Genomic DNA, 16,607 nt, shown 5'->3' with positions numbered 1-16,607 from the left:
GTCCAAATTAACCGATTCTAGCCTCATTTTTAGGCCTGACCTGACGTTAACTCGCGGCTCTACGGCCTCACAACCCTATCACTCGGGCTACCCTGGGCGTGGAGACATGGTGTATCGAGGATTTGATCCGATTAATGTGGTTGCAGAAGCCATCCGAGGAAGAACCTGGGAACGATGACATCGTGAACACACCTTTCAGAAGAAAAAATAAAAAAATAAAAAAAAATAAAATAAAAATCGGAGTGTTCGCACTTGTTGTGAACATCTGCAGGGGTAGGGGGCGTCCTCTTTAGCACGCTCAAGACTTATTTTTTATTGCATGCTGACGGCGAAGTCGATCCACAACTTTGACTAGCTCTCCATTCATTCGGTCAGTCACTCTCTGGCGGAAATGAAGATAAAAAGCTGCTTTTCTAGTATTAAATTAAATATGAGATGTTACCTTTTTTTTTCGTGTTTCTTAAAATTGCTTGTTACAGTTCACTCCTGAAAAACCGCTCCTTTTCTTTGTTTCCCCCTGCCGGTCCTAATCCTGCATCACAATTTTGTGGCTTTCAGAAATTGGGAACCACATAAGTTTTGCATCTTCAAATTTATGCCCATAGTTTCCTCATTTAGTTATGATTTGAACCTTTTCTCAGTGAGAAGCTGATTTGATTGCTTATTATTTCAACGATTTGTAGGTATTGATGGCGTTGGTTTTGGTCTTATTAGGCATCATCAAAGATTGGGAAAGTAAGCATGAACATGAGGAACCTGTTGTTTCTTTTTTTTTACTCTGATATATTAGTAGTTATATGTGTTTCCTTTATGAAAATTTAAATTTGAGTGCAGGATATTTGATGTTTGGTGCTTGCATATTCCGGTTATGGATAGGACACCATTTGAAGGTCAGTTTCTTGCTCCCATTCAGCGAATCCTTATGGGCAATTAAGCATTAATTTTTAATAGAATTTCATTCAGGTTAAGTATGTTCCTTGAAGTAGATAAACTGTTTGAAAATTATGGATTCTGGTCCTCGGATTTGAAGCTAGGTAGTGGAGGATCTGCTTTTGGTCACTGCTTGTCCTTTTTTGTTGAGGGTTATAATTTTCTTGAGAGAGAAAATGAGAATGAATGTGATTCGTGGGGACATGACTGTAGTCGAATTTGGAATGTATCGCCACCGCCTAGATAGTATGAATTGTTTTCGTAATGAGGAAAGTGATTGAAGGGAGAAATCTCTCCTCTTAGGTTAGTCATCAACTATCATCATGTCAAGATGAAGGGGAGACAGGTGAAGCTATGGATTACATATATGTGTTACCTTTTGTTAATTATAGGAACATGTGAAAAACATTGCTGATACATACTCTTTGCCAATTGTTTACAATGGGGACAAAAGGTCCCTGTTCGAAACAGGCCTTTTGCATTAGGTTGGTTTTCAGATTTTGGTGAAATAGAAAGGAATTTTACTAGAACTGTATTAATCCTTGGAGGCAACATAAACTTCTCAGAAGATAAAGAGTAACAAGGGAATGAAACAGGTCAGAATGTTACGTTGGAACAAATTGTGCATCAGATGAATGTAGTATTCAAACGGTTTCTTCAGTCGGGGAAATATCTCATCTCATTACTGAGAACCTTAAAAATAGCTGACAGTTGAATCTTGGATTTCATAGAAGAATGGGCTAAATTATGATTTGTTTTGGCCTGTCAAGATGTAGGTTAGATCATTATTGTGGGTAACTCATCTAGACGTGGAGGCTCTAGTGCTCCTTATTTATGCTTACTATGAAAGTGCATGATATTCATAGGATTTTGCTGCACCACTCACATTGATCTACATGTTATAAAGTTTTTTCAACCAAAAACTGTGCATTTTTTCCCTTTTAGTCATGCACCAAGTGATGACAAATGCATGTCGTTTAATAATGTAACTAAAAGAATATCATTTTCCATAAATTGTAAGATACAAAGCGCGTAATATTAACAATCTGTTGATTGATGTGAATGTAACAGATTGTTCATAACACACCGTGCATCTTGGTAGGTAAGTGTAGAGTTTTGGGGAAAAATATTAGGGTTAAGTTTTCTCTCATAGAGAGATACCCCTTTTATATAAGTGCACTCTTACAAATAGGTCCTTACAACATTGACTAATTACTATCTAAATAACTCAACACTCCACCTCAAGATGGGCGATAGATATCAATCATCCCCATCTTGTTACAAAAGATATCATACTCTCTAGAACCTAATCCTTTTGTTAAACAATCAGCTAACTGCTCTTCTGATTTCACATAGCTCAAAGTCAGAACTCCTCTATTCAGTTGCTCCTTGATAAAGAACCGATCGATCTCCACATGTTTGGTGCGATCATGTTGAACTGGATTGTTTGCAATATTAATCGTCGATTTGTTGTCACACCAAAGTTGTAAGGAGTCTCTTCTAAACAAGCGCAGCTCAGATAATATGTTTTTGACCCACATCAACTCGCACAGACCAACTGCCATAGCCCTGTACTCCGCCTCAGCTGTAGACCTAGCCACCACATCTTGCTTCTTGCTACGCCAAGATACGAGATTGCCTCCAACAAATACACGGTAGCCTGTAGTTGACCTACGATCATCCATACAACCCGCCCAATCAGCATCACAGTAGCCTTTAATTCTCAGATGTCCAGAACTTCTGAACCACAACCCCTTTCCTGGGCTTCCCTTAATATATCTAAGAATTCTGCGAACTGCCTCCATATGCTGTTCTCTGGGATCATGCATATATCTACTCACCACACTCACGGCATGAGTAATATCAGGTCTCGTATGGCATATATCTACTCACCACACTCACGGCATGAGTAATATCAGGTCTCGTATGACATAAATATATAAGTCGTCCAACTAATCTTTGATATTGCTCTTTACTCACTGGGTCACCACCCTCGGCACACATCCTATGATTTTGCTCGATAGGAGTAGATGCAACTCTACACCCCAACATCCCTGTCTCTGAGAGAAGATCCAGAGCATACTTCCGCTGAGAAAGCACTATACCCTTTCGCGACCTTGCAATTTCAATTCTGAGGAAGTATTTCAACTGCCCCAGATCTTTAACTTCAAATTCCTCTCCCAATTTCTTCTTCAACCGTAGGATTTCCTCAGCGTCATCTCCAGTGATTACAATATCATCAACATTGCACTGCTTGTACCCCATACCACAGACTGCCAACCTGAATCTGTCAAACCATGCTCTCGGAGACTGTTTTAACCCATACAAAGACTTCTTCAACTTGCACACCTTCCCAGCTACTTGAGAAGTAGCGAAGCCTGATGGAATCTCCATATACACCTCCTCCTGGAGATCTCCATGTAAAAAGACATTCTTGACATCTAGCTGATGTAGTGGCCAATTGAAGTTGGCAGCACATGACACCAATACTCTAACAGTGCTCATCTTTGCTACTGGAGCAAATGTCTCATCATAGTCAATGCCATACGTTTGACTGTAGCCTTTAGCAACCAGTCTGGCTTTGTATCTGTCGATCTTGCCCTCTGGAGTTTGCTTAACCGTATACACCCACTTACATCCAACAGCACGCTTCCCAGCTGGTAGAGGTACCAGCTCCCATGTATCATTCTTCTTCAAAGCCCGAAGTTCCTCTTGCATGGCACTCAACCACCTAGGGTCTTGCGTAGCGACCTGCCAGTTGTTAGGTACAGACACTGAATGCAATAATGCAATGAATGACTTATATGCAGGTAGAATGGATGCATATAAAATGTAATTCGCAATGTCAGTATCCTAACTATCAAACTTAGTTGGAGGTTTTTCAGCATTAACTCTGGAGGTTCTACGAGGCAAGAAGGGAGTATTAGAAGTATCAGGGAAGAACTCGTTACCTATCGATTCAGGTGGAGAAGTCACTGGAGAGGAGGGACTTAGGACATCAACATTTGTGGGCACTGGCATAAGCACAGGAGGCAGCTCATGTTGTTGTTTCTGTCTCCTCGTGTATACTCTCAGCTCCCCCTGACCTTGACTGTCACCTCCTGAGTCGCCACCACTACTCGGCGGTGTACCATCACTGCTCGGTGGCTCAAGAGGACATGGAATCATCCCAACCACGACGTCATTCTCATTCTCATTCTCCCCCTCTCTACTAGCATTAGTCGAGTCATCTCCAAACAAAGAACTCAACTCCATCTTCTCCCCATAAAAAGGTTCAAATTCCCGAAAAGTCACATCCATACTGACAAACAATCTTTTTTCAGTGGGACACCAACACTTGTATTCTTTTTGACTTGATGAGTAGCCAACAAAGATACATTTAACTGCTTGCGGATCCAGTTTACTCACCATCAATCTGTGATCTCTTACATAACATGTGCATCCAAACACTCTTGGTGGAACAACAAAAACATTCAAGCCCAAGAGCATCTCACACGGTGTCTTCATCCCTAATACTCTTGATGGCATCTTATTGATCAAATAAGCTGACGTCATGACAGCCTCACTCCATAAAAACTTAGGCACATTCATTGTCAACATCAATGAGCGAGCCACTTCCAGTAGATGCCTGTTCTTACGTTCAGCTACCCCATTCTGAGCAGGGGTGTCTGGACAAGTAGTTTGATGAAGGATTCCCTGACTAGAGATGAAAGCGACAAACTCCTTGTTGACATACTCGGTCCCATTATCTGTTCGGAGAATCTTCACCTGCATTCCAAACTGTGTCTTCACATATGCCGAGAAGTCTTGAAAACATTTATAAACCTCAGATTTCTGTTTCATCATGTATATCCAGACCATACGTGAGTAACAATCAATGAAAGTAACAAACCATCTAAAACCACTAATAGAGGTAGTAGGACATGGTCCCCAAACATCAGAATGGACAAGTGCAAATGGTTCACAACTTCGAAGACCAATCATTCTATAAGTAGAACGAGTATGTTTTCCAAGTTCACAGGCATTACAAAATAACTCTTTTCTATCCACTTTCTTCATTAACTCAGGTTCTAATCTATTTAAACTCTCAAAAGATAAATGTCCTAACCGGCAATGTTGAAGCATCGCTTCTGCCTCTGGCCCTCCGCTAACAGCAGCAGCAATCATTACTGTATCTCTGTCCAAATACCAAAGACCATCACGTCTGATACCAGTCCCAATCCTCCTCCCCGTTTCCTTCTCTTGAAAGACACACAAATCTCGATTAAATAACACGGTGCAATTTAATTGATCAATGAGAGAGCTAACTGAGAGTAAGTTAACTGGAAACGAAGGAACATGCAATACTGATGACAAAGTAACAGATGAAGTGCAATGGACCGAGCCAGTACCCCTGATGGGTTGGGATGTCCCATCGGCAGTCTGAACTGTCTCAGGATGCATATGCTTACTCGGATAATATAATGCAAACTCACTAGATGTTCCTGTGACATGTCTATGATCCAATCAACATGAGTTTTAGTGGATGCAAGTGCCTGAACCTGTGTACCTTTGTTCGCATGAGCATAACCAATAAAGTTACCAAAGCATGTAGTGGTAGCCAGATCCTGGGTGACTTGTCCCTTGCCCTTCGAACTCTCAGCCTGAAGCTTGAACAGACGTAGTTTCTCCAGCTCTGTTATTTCAGCTCCAGTCATCCCAGCAGTAGTCTGAGACTCATCTGCCACAGCTAGGTGAGCAACTCCTTGGCCTACACGCCCCCTGCCTCCTCGACCTGCACGGCCACCAGTCTGACCACGTTCACCCCAGTTCCTTTCTCTGGGTGGCTTAGGGCACATCTGTCTCAGATGCCCTACTTCTCCGCAGTTGAAGCACTGCCTAGTCTCCCCTTTGAATCCAGTGTTATCCGGGTTGGATACCACCAGTGCAGACTTCTCCCCTATAAGTCCACCTATCCCAGACTGTAGCCTGATACGGCTCTCCTCCTGTATCATGGTCGAGACTGCCTTCTCCAGTGGTGGGATCTTCGTCTAGGCGAGTAACAATGCCGTCCTCTGCTCATACGCTGGAGCTAAACCTCGGAGAAACAACATGGTCCTCTTTTGCAAAGAGGCCTCGTGCTCCTTGCACTCCGGGTCCTTGCAGCTCGCTAGGGGCAAGAAGTGATCGTGATCGAGCCATAAGCGTTCCAGCTCTGTGGCGTACTCCTGTACAGTCCTCTCTCCCTGGACTATAGCGCTGATCTCCTTCTCGATCTGGAATACCCTCAGGTTATTCAACTTCTTGATGATCTCCTCCATCGGATTTTTTTCAGTCTTCGTCATCGATCCAACTTGTATTCTTATGGTGCGCAACGAAAAAAATCCGGCAGCACTTCGACAGCACAACAAGAGAGATAGATCAATAATAATTCCTGTTTCACCAAGAAAACAAGAACCAAAAGCAAGATATCTCAACAAAGTGAGATATCAACTCTTCTCTCATCAGTTCTAGGACTGACTTGTCGAGGGAACCTAAATAAGCTATTACAAATTCAGAACCAAATAGATTTTTTAATCAAACTACTTAATCACAAACCCCATCTTTTAATCCTTGGTCCCCTTTCTCTTCTCCTCTCTTCCAGCAACAAAAGAAACCAAAAAAAAAAAAACAATTTAGAAAGGGAAAAAACACCCCCTCGAAAGCTTCTCTTTCAGCAACAGGTGTTCTCTTTTCTCCGTCTCCCTTCTCTTTCACTCTCCTCCGTCTCCCTTCTCTTTCAGCAACAGGTGTTCTCTTTCAGCAACAGGAAAAAAATCAATTCCCATTTGAGAGATGGATCCAAGCTCGGCCTCAGGCTCATCCTCATCTCGTGGGCCTGCAAGCTTCTCAACTCAGGCCGACGCTCTCCTCAGAAAGAATCTCATCTGTCAGAAATTTTTTTTCTTCACAAAGTCTCCGTCCTAGGGTTTTCCTCACTTCCTCTCTCTCCTCCGTCTCTCTCAAACCCTAGAACTAGGGTTTTCTCCGCCGCTTCTGATTGATCTCAACGTCGGACCAGTGAGGGCGAGTCCGTCAGCATCGGAGAGGACTCGACGGCATCAGAGAGGACTCGATCAGATCCGAGGGGTCGTCGTCGTCGTCTCTGATGTTGTGGGTTCAGGTCGTCGTCCCTAGAGTTCAGGTCGTCGTCGGCGTCACGAGGAGTTCAGGTCGTCGTCGTCGTCGTCTTGGTGACTGTGGGTTCAGGTCGTCGTTAGGTCGTCGAGTTCAGGAGGCGAAAGGCAGCATCGTCGGCGTCAGGTGAGTGATTTCGATCAAGCCGATAGCTTCAAGTAGAGGAGCCGCCACATGGCTCTGATACCATGTAGAGTTTTGGGGAAAAATATTAGGGTTAATTTTTCTCTCATAGAGAGATACCCCTTTTATATAAGTGCACTCTTACAAATAGGTCCTTACAACATTGACTAATTACTATCTAAATAACTCAACAGTAAGCATAATTAGTTTAGTTATGTTCTGTGAGTACTAAAGCCTCTCTATACATAGATTTCTTCTTTTTATTTTCATTTTCACTTCTTTGCTTTCCTTTACATATTTGTAGAAATCCAAATGAATAAACCTTTAGCATAGAAGTTTGAAACTTAAAACTCAACATTGACTAGCTAAATGTAGCATATATAGCTGGGCACTGACCATATTGGCAAATCCTTTCTTCGTTTTAGTGCTTTTTATAAAATTCTTTTTCAAGGAGATTCATTTTTGTTGGTTCAGACCTAGTAGAGTATGTAGAAAGGACAGTTAAATCAGAAAAATCTTGCTTGCCAAAGAAGCCAATATATCTTGTTGGTGAATCACTTGGCGCATGTATTGCTCTAGCTGTTGCAGCACGGAACCCTGATGTTGACTTTGTACTTGTACTGGCAAATCCAGGTTTGTTCACAAATGCTTCATGTTTTTTGAATAATATTATAGAACAACCAGATGGTTTATAATGACATTTTACCATTATGCTTTCTCGTCTCGCAGCGACGTCCTTCTACAACTCTCATCTTCAATCTCTCTCAGCTTTCTTGGATGTTGTCCCTGAACCACTCCATGTTACCATTCCATATTTCCTTAGTTTTATCACAGGTCAGTGGAAAGCTTAATGTGTTCAAATTCCAGAACTAGTTGGTCGTTGATGATTATACAGGATAACATATATTACTTATTTTATGCATATTTTACAGTCAATTCACCCATTCTATAGTTTTATCAAAATTGTCACTAAATATTCTAGCATGGAGAGATTTTGAATGTGCTTGATCTCTGAATTATGAGTTAACCAGTCTACTGTGTAACAGCGACGTATTTTATTCTGGCAAGTAAGTTATTCGAGCTTTGGTCAGACTTGAGTTTATCTTTATTTGATCGTTCAGTATGTGATCTAGATCGCGTTCTTTCTTTCTCATAAGTGTTGTAATGGATGTGGAATTATAGACTTTCTTTCAGAATTCTCCTTCATCTACTTACTTCCTAGCCTGTCCTCTGTATCACTCTCTTAGACTAAGTGGTTCATTGTTTAGGTGGTTCTTTTTAAGAGATGAAGAACAAGTATGTCTTTTACCAAATTGACTAGCATTTTCTCTAACATTTGAAGAGTATAATTATTTTAAAAACAAAAGACAACATAAATGGACGATAAGCCTTTCTTGAACATTACAAACTGCGTGATCACATATTTCCAAGGGACCTACCAATGAAGTTCATTATCATTATTATGAGCTCTTCCTTTCAAAATAAAAAATACCAGGTATACTTGCATCTTTGAAACATTTGTTTACAGGTAATTCAATGAGGATGTCATTGTCGAATGTGGATGACAAGCTTTCACTTCAACAAGCTATTGCAGCATTGCCGTCAAGCTTTTCTCAAATGCTTCCTTGTCTCACTGTGAGTGTAAAACCATGTATTTAAACTGATTAAATATTGAATTATATTTTGTTTCGTATACATAATTTTCACTGTACATATGCAACCAATGTCCTTAGTTTCCAAAGCTTACTTAGAACTGCATGATAATATGAAATTGATTTGACACTATAAACACGAATACAAACGTGACCAGGGCATGAGCTGAACATATTAGCTATTCTATCAATAATGATTATACACAATTCCAAGGCCTAGGATCTCACCAGCATATTCTTATACATAGATCCCAGAATTTCGATAAGGCCTGTGGGTTGGATGATTTAGGATGGAGCCAGTAATCATAAGTCCTATTATTATGCTGAGGTTAATAATTAGGGACCAGATGCCCAAATGAACGAGGCATCGCAGTTTTGGATCTTTAAAGAATAAAGGAGAGAAGATCCTAGTGTAATAGCACATTACTAAAGAATAAAGTGGAGGGGGGGAATGAAAGAAACCCAACAGTCTTATTGGGAAGAACACATCAAATGTGATCACCTTATGTTTGAACACTGTAAAAGAAGAAAAACATTTAATAAGAAATTCAACCTTCAATTTTATCATTGGAATTATTATTTAAATTAGTTAATATTAAATACAACAACAACAAAGTCTTTATCCCAAATATTTGTGGTCGACTACATGAATCCTATTTTTCCATTCTCCTATATTCCGGGTCATCTCCTTCGTTAATCATTTTCATATCATTCTTAACCAAGTTCTCTTAGATCTACCTCCAGATCTCTTTGCAATTAATATTCAATTATTAAACGTAATTGTATGCCTCCTATGTGTATATCCTTCAAATATTATGGTCTGATTCCAAGGCTTGGAGTATGAGTATGATGGGATAGATGAATGGAAATATGAGGAGCAATAAGAGTAAGAAATAAATGTACCACTGGGTAGTTCGTGGTGGCTATAGTTTAGGATATGAGTAAAAATCAGTTGAGGTGGTTTGAAGTTTGAACATGTAGTATAAAAACTGATGGATATATGCGGGGACTCAAGGAATGGTATGGAAGTCGTTGAAAGTGTTACTACCTTGAGGAATAGCTAAAATAAAATATCTATATATATGTCAAGGATGATGCACTTGTTATAACTTAACTACGATAAAGGATTCTTGTAGTATAGAAACTGATGGAAATGCTGGGACTCGAGGAATGGTATGGAAATCGTTGAAAGTGCTACTACCTTGAGGAATAGCTAAAATGAACCATATATACACACACACACACAAACACACACATATGTATATGTGTACATACATACATACATACATACATACTAGTTAAGAGGGCACAAGCTTCGCATGTGGATGCTCTATATGTCTTGTATAAAAGTGAAGGACTATGTATGGCAAGAGAAAAAATAGAAGATGATATATAGTAATATATATATATATATATATATATATATATATATATATATATATATATATATATAATATATATATTGAATAGGAAGCACATATCTAGGAATATATATAGTCCTCAATAAGCTGGAAAGGTATAATATGTCGGAACATTCTATAACGCATAGCTAAGGAGGTGATATCATTTTTTTCATTGCTATAACCTTTGAATTGGGTATTTTTAGAATCATTCTTGTAGATAACACCAATAGACGATGGTGGTTTTCTTCATTATTTTTATTTTCCTAGTATGAAAGCGTTCTGTATGGATTCTGCTGATCTAAGCCACTAATCAAAGTATTAATGGTGGTACTTTATCCTGTCTTCTAGTAGAGCAAATGAATTCACCTGTTGTAGTATAGTAGAAAAATGAGGAAATGATCACCTAGGAATGTGGAACCAGTTACAGTTTCCTTTCATTTTATAGATCATTAGATTAAATGCTAATAGATTCTATCCGTGTTACGTGGATACGGGTACGGGTGAGAGTACGAGAACAGGTGCTGGTATGAGACCCACAAATTTTTATTTGAAAGGTAGGATACAGGGGCACAACTACATATACATATTGAAATTAAAAATTTGCATAAGATAGAATTTATTTTTTCAGTCACTTGTTATAAGGACTAAATTCCTGTAACATTTTTATGTTTCATTTACAAAGTAGATTATAAATTGGAAAATCGCTTGTTTTTGAACTAGAACCTAAGAGATCCTTTAGAATTGTATTTTGAGATAGGTATGGGTGAAACAAACTTGACTTGTTGCAATAAGTGGACGTGAAGTATAAGATATACATCTAAGAAGTGTATGGCTGGTGTTTTAAACTAGAGCATGTATTATATAATTGAGTACACATGTAAAATGTGTGTATGCTCCGGGAGTGGCCTAGGAGCGTCGGAGATAGACACATGTTGTTGGACATGGGTACGGGAGCCCAGACAAAGTGTTGGGGTAACCTAGGATTCTATGGAGGCAAGAGTATTTGCTATTATTATTACTTTTTGATAATACTTTGGCTATAGAGTATAGCCTAATGCAAGTGGAATTTGCACTCCAAACCTTTTAGACACTGCAAAGAGGATTTACCATTGCGTTGAATGGCCTTTTTCATGTTAAAGTGCAGCTGATGAGTAGCATACAAACTGTAAGCATTGTAATTACTTTTGATTTCGGTACATCTGCTTATTTTAAAACTTATATGAGATCTGTCTCTTCTCATTTGTAAGTGATGCCCGATGGAAAAGTAGCTCATGTGTGTTATTGCTGTCGAATGAAAATAACTCAAGCATGTCCCCTCTTTCTTCCCAGCAGAAAAAATATATTGTTCACCTTCTTTACTTTGGGATCTCTTTAAGAGTTCTAATGGAATTATGTCTGTCTATAATTTGCATATAATCACACAGATTTATGTTTACCTCTTGCAGTTTTTGGCTGATATTTTGCCAAAAGAATCTCTTTTCTGGAAACTGACGATGCTAAGGGTAGCATCATCTTTTGCCAATTCGCGCCTGCATGCTGTGAAAGCCCAGACACTGATCCTTGCTGGGTACTTAATCATTATCATCAAGCTCTTGGAATTTGGTTACATTAAAGGCCATTTTATTATCAGCTGACATGCAGAGTTTACCTTACTTTAACTATGGGTTTTCACAGTGTTTCAATTAGTAATCATAAGACAAATGTAGATGGTTTCTTAAGGGAAATTAAATTTTAACTGTATTTGAAATGAATTACTGGCTTTTCATTGCTGCATTTTGTTTCTTTCATCTTCCAATTAGTAATCATAAGACAAATCTAGATGGTTTCTTAGGAGCAATTAAATTTTAACTGCGTGTGAAATGAATTACTGGCTTTTCATTGCCGCACTTTGTTTCTTTCATCTTCACTTTTTTCTTTTGGACAAAATCTATGATAAGATTGTTCTTAATAATCTTCATTTCAATTAGATGCTGATGCCAGACACAACTGTGAAACACAGTAATGTACTTTGCAATTTACACAGGCTGGCTTCTGATGTGAAAGTGTAAAATGGGGAGGTACATACTTGAAATGGCAAAAATATGAAAAAAGAAACTGGTTATTGTTTGTTCAGCAGTAATGTATCAATACAGATTCATTACAGAGTTAGCATATCAAGTTTAAAGCTACTGACATTCCAAATAAAGAATCAGCTCATGCACTTGAGAGCTATAAACCTTTCACCACATGTTCTCATGAAAACTCTTCTTTTAACTGTGATAAGCATGTGCTAAATCATCGGTACTGACAGACCCCTGTAGTATCGCTGTTTTGAACTTACAATCCCTCTAGTTTTACTTTTTGCAAATAGGCCTGAGTAAATTTTTTTTACTCTTTTACCCTCAGGAAAAAGAAAATTGCTTTTTGGCAAATAGACCCCTTTGAGGGTATAAAAATCAAAATATTTTCACTCGGGGTCTATCTACAAAACTAAAACTAGAGGGATAGCAAGTTCAAAACAACGATACTATGAGGGGTCTATCTGCAACTGACCTCTGATATTGCTATTGCTTCTGTAGTCATTGTTGTTGTTGTCATTGTTGTTTTTATCGTCATTGCCATGTTGTTGTTAGTTGCAAGTTGCAACTCATTCTTCTTACTGCTATATGCTTTTTTATGATATTATGTCTACTATTAACACCCTGTTGCCATTGAGGAACAGTTGGAAGAAGAATCCGTAAAGCGGAACCTAAATGATGGGTAAATGAATGAAATTTTCCTGTTATATGCCATTAGTTGTTTGGAGTGCAAAGAAGTAATCAATCTCCTAATAGTATGTTGGGTCTATTTGTATGTTTGAGAATACCTGATCTGGGTGTATTCTGTTTATATGTGGCACAACTTTTCAGAATGATGGAGTTGATATTGCTTTCCTGACTTTCCTGATTTTAGTGGAAGGGACCAGTTGTTACCTAGCCGTGAAGAAGCTGAAAGGCTTTGTAATGCTTTGCCAAATTGCAGAATCCGACATTTTCAAGATAGCGGTCATAACCTTTTACTGGTATGGTGTCCAATCTGCTTGTATGTTCCTTATGTTGCAACATACTGTCAGTTGTTTCAAAAAAGGGCAGTCTAGAGCGTTAGACTGCCATCATTGTGGGCTCTATGGAGGGTAGTTGTACACAGCCTTATCCTCGCATTCGGAGAAGTTGTTTCCAACATTCGAACCCATGACCTCTAGGTCACAAGACAGCAATCTTACGTTGCGCCAAGGCTCATTCTCTTACTGTCCACTTTTATTACTCTCTCTCTCTCTCTCTCTCTCTCTGTCGTCATTCATAATTTGGATTGCGTTACTAGATGACAACATATGACTGCTATTAGCCTGAAACCAATTGTCCCACCATCTTGTGGAAAATGAATTGACTTTTTAATTTTTAATCTGATGTTGCACATCTGATACTTTAATTGTTAGAATTCAAGACTATAATGGTGTTGTGGAAGGGTCATTTGACATGGTATCGAAGCAACCTAGTTTCAATTCCCATGAACACAACTTGTAAGTGGATTTAAAAAGATGATGCCTCTGCATGAGTCAAGGATTCGACCTAGGGTGATCAAATGTTTTACAATGGAAAATTGTAACCCCTAACTCTCACCACAGCTTAAGAATTTTGGTGTCAAGGACTTACACTTTACAGCTTGTCAGTGACTAATATCTTGTTGAAGTAAAAAGATTTCGTTACCACTAATAAATTTTTTTAGTGGGCATTTTCCCTGTGTTGTTACTATTATCCATATATCCTGATCTCTAAAACTCTAAAATGTCTGGAACACTTTATTTGACCATCTTTGCTTCCTGATGAACCCTAACTCAATTCTGTAACCTCCACAGTGAACAACACTTTTCAATCCTTTTTTTAAATCATCTTTGTAAGCCCTAAACATAGATCAAAACTGATATTAAATAAAATTTTGTCCTACTTGGTGTTGTGTAAGTGTATTGTATCAATTGATCGACAATTCCAAGCTCTGATTGGCACCTTCACACACGCGCACACGCTCACGCACACAAACGCACACGCACACACACACCTTCTATTTAGATAGTAATTAGTCAATGTTGTAAGGACCTATTTGTAAGAGTGCCCTTATATAAAAGGGGTATCTATCTATGAGAGAAAAAAACCCTAATCTTTTTACATGGTATCAGAGCCCTAAACCTCAGCCGCCTCCCTCTTCAGCTCCAAACAAATCCGAGTGAGCGTGGACGAAGCTTACCTGCTTCGAAGGTCGAGGTCGACCCAGTGTGGTGCCGTGAAGGAGGTCGGAAGCTAGTGGTCGAGGTTGATCTGGACGAAGGCTGATCGGTACCTGCTCGCCACGGTGAACCCTGAGAGGTGGTCGACGGCGGCCTTGGCGTCGCCTGAGAGATGGTGTCGTAGATGCCCTTGTAGACCCGAACCGGATCTGGACTGTAAGCGGCAGATCGGAAAAAGAGGTCGAAGTTCGAGGCGTAGGAGACGCCGCCGACGAACTCGCAGGAGAAGTATCGGGATCGGATCTCGACGGGGAGCTCGTGGAAAGATCGGACGGCTGAGTTTGCGCCATCGAGGATGGTCGACGGCGGACGCCGTGGTTGATGACGTGGAAGAATCTGAAGGCTCTGGCGACGGTGCTGATGAGGTCGACGATCTGAAGGCTCTGGCGGCGGTGCTGATGAGGAGCGAGGTAGTGAGAGATCGACGAAGGAATGATCCAATTTCTTCTAGCGAGGCAGAACTTCCCAAATCGACGAAGGCTTAAAAAGTTAGTTTTTTTTATTTGGGGGTTTTTTATTGGGGGGAAGAGAAGACGAAAAATGGGATCTGGATGATTAGGTAGCTTGTTCCACTGCCCTTACAAAAAAAAAAGAAAAGAAAAAAAAAGAGAGAGGTTCTTGATTTGTAATAGTTTAAAAAGAAGAAGAAAAAAGAAAGAGAGAGGTTCTTGATTTGTAATAGTTTATTTAGGTTCCCTCGACAAGTCAGTCTTAGAACTGATGAGAGAAAGAGCTGATATCTCACTTTGTTGAGATATCTTGCTTTTGGGTTCTTGTTTCCTTGGTGAAACAGGAATTTTTGTTGATCTATCTATCTTGTTGTACTGTCAAAGTGCTGCCGGAATTTTTTCGTTGCGCACCACAAGAATACAAGTTGGATCGATGACAAAGACTGGAAAAAATCCGATGGAGGAGATCATCAAGAAGTTGAACAACCTGAGGGTATTCCAGATTGAGAAGGAGATCAGCGCTATAGTCCAGGGGGAGAGGACTGTACAGGAGTACGTCACAGAGCTGGAGCGCTTGTGGCTCGATCACGATCACTTCTCGCCCCTAGCGAGCTGCAAGGACCCTGAGTGCAAGGAGCGTGATGCCTCTTTGTAGAAGAGGACCATGTTGTTTCTCCGAGGTTTGGCTCCAGCGTATGAGCAGAGGACGACATTGCTACTAAAGAAGAGGACCATGTTGTTTCTCCGAGGTTTGGCTCCAGCGTATGAGCAGAGGACGACATTGCTACTAACCCAGACAAAGATCCCACCACTGGAGAAGGCAGTCTCGGCCATGATACAGGAGGAGAGTCGTATCAGGCTACGGTCTGGGATAGGTGGACTTACAGGGGAGAAGTTTGCGCTGGTGGTATCCAACCCGGATAACACTAGATTTAGAGGGGAGACTAGGCAGTGCTTCAACTGCGGAGAGGTAGGGCATCTGAGACAGATGTGCCCTAAGCCACCCAGGGAAAGGAACTGGGGTGAACGTGGTCAGACTGGTGACCGTGCAGGTCGAGGAGGCAGGGGGCGTGTAAGCCAAGGAGTTGCTCACCTAGCTGTGACAGATGAGTCTCAGACTACTGCTGGAATGACTGGAGCTGAAATAACAGAGCTGGAGGAACTACGTCTGTTCAAGCTTCGGGCTGAGAGTTCGAAGGGCAAGGGACAAGTCTCACTCAGGATCTAGCTACCACTACATGCTTTGGTAACTTTATTGGTTATGCTCATGCGACTAAAGGTACACAGGTTCAGGCACTTACATCCACTAAAACTCATGTTGATTGGATCATAGACTCAGGTGCATCTAGGCATGTCACAGGAACATCTAGTGAGTTTGCATTATATTATCCGAGTAAACATATGCATCCTGAGACAGTTCAAACTGCTGATGGGACATCCTAACCCATCAGGGGTACTGGCTCGGTCCATTGCACTTCATCTGTTACCTTGTCATCTGTATTGCATGTTCCTTCGTTTCTAGTTAACTTACTCTCAGTTAGCTCTCTCATTGATCAATTAAATTGCACCGTGTTATTTGATCGAGATTTGTGTG

The 16,607-nt window shown here is 40.3% G+C and overlaps 2 protein-coding genes across 6 annotated transcripts in view; both read left to right on the top strand.

The window, feature by feature from the left end:
- Positions 1–16,607, top strand: part of LOC109837354 (acyltransferase-like protein At3g26840, chloroplastic) — a 34,430-nt gene that overhangs the window by 6,664 nt on the left and 11,159 nt on the right. For 2 of the 5 annotated variants that reach the window (XR_002246243.1, XM_020405562.1), the window contains exons 2-8: positions 684–735; positions 835–890; positions 7,684–7,842; positions 7,939–8,043; positions 8,738–8,844; positions 11,710–11,831; positions 13,196–13,304. Coding sequence is in view for 4 of the 5 variants with exons in the window: in XM_020405562.1 (XP_020261151.1) it covers positions 684–735; positions 835–890; positions 7,684–7,842; positions 7,939–8,043; positions 8,738–8,844; positions 11,710–11,831; positions 13,196–13,304 (710 nt within the window). In the remaining variant the exon portion in view is untranslated. Of the gene's footprint in view, positions 1–6; positions 371–504; positions 618–683; positions 736–834; positions 891–7,683; positions 7,843–7,938; positions 8,044–8,737; positions 8,845–11,709; positions 11,832–13,195; positions 13,305–16,607 lie in introns of those variants that run through there. The other 3 variants (XM_020405565.1, XM_020405563.1, XM_020405564.1) reach the window with 3 other exon arrangements.
- On the top strand, positions 15,317–16,605 carry LOC109837355. The gene is made up of 2 exons (XM_020405566.1): positions 15,317–15,693; positions 15,763–16,605. Exons 1-2 carry the CDS (start codon positions 15,678–15,680, stop codon positions 16,239–16,241), a joined length of 495 nt encoding a protein of 164 aa, XP_020261155.1. The 5' UTR covers positions 15,317–15,677; the 3' UTR covers positions 16,242–16,605.

This window comes from Asparagus officinalis, chromosome 4 (genome assembly GCF_001876935.1).
Source record: "Asparagus officinalis chromosome 4, Aspof.V1, whole genome shotgun sequence".
NCBI classification, from domain to species: domain Eukaryota; kingdom Viridiplantae; phylum Streptophyta; class Magnoliopsida; order Asparagales; family Asparagaceae; genus Asparagus; species Asparagus officinalis.
Note: the sequence above shows the minus strand (reverse complement) of the source record. Positions and strands in the feature narration are given on the sequence as shown.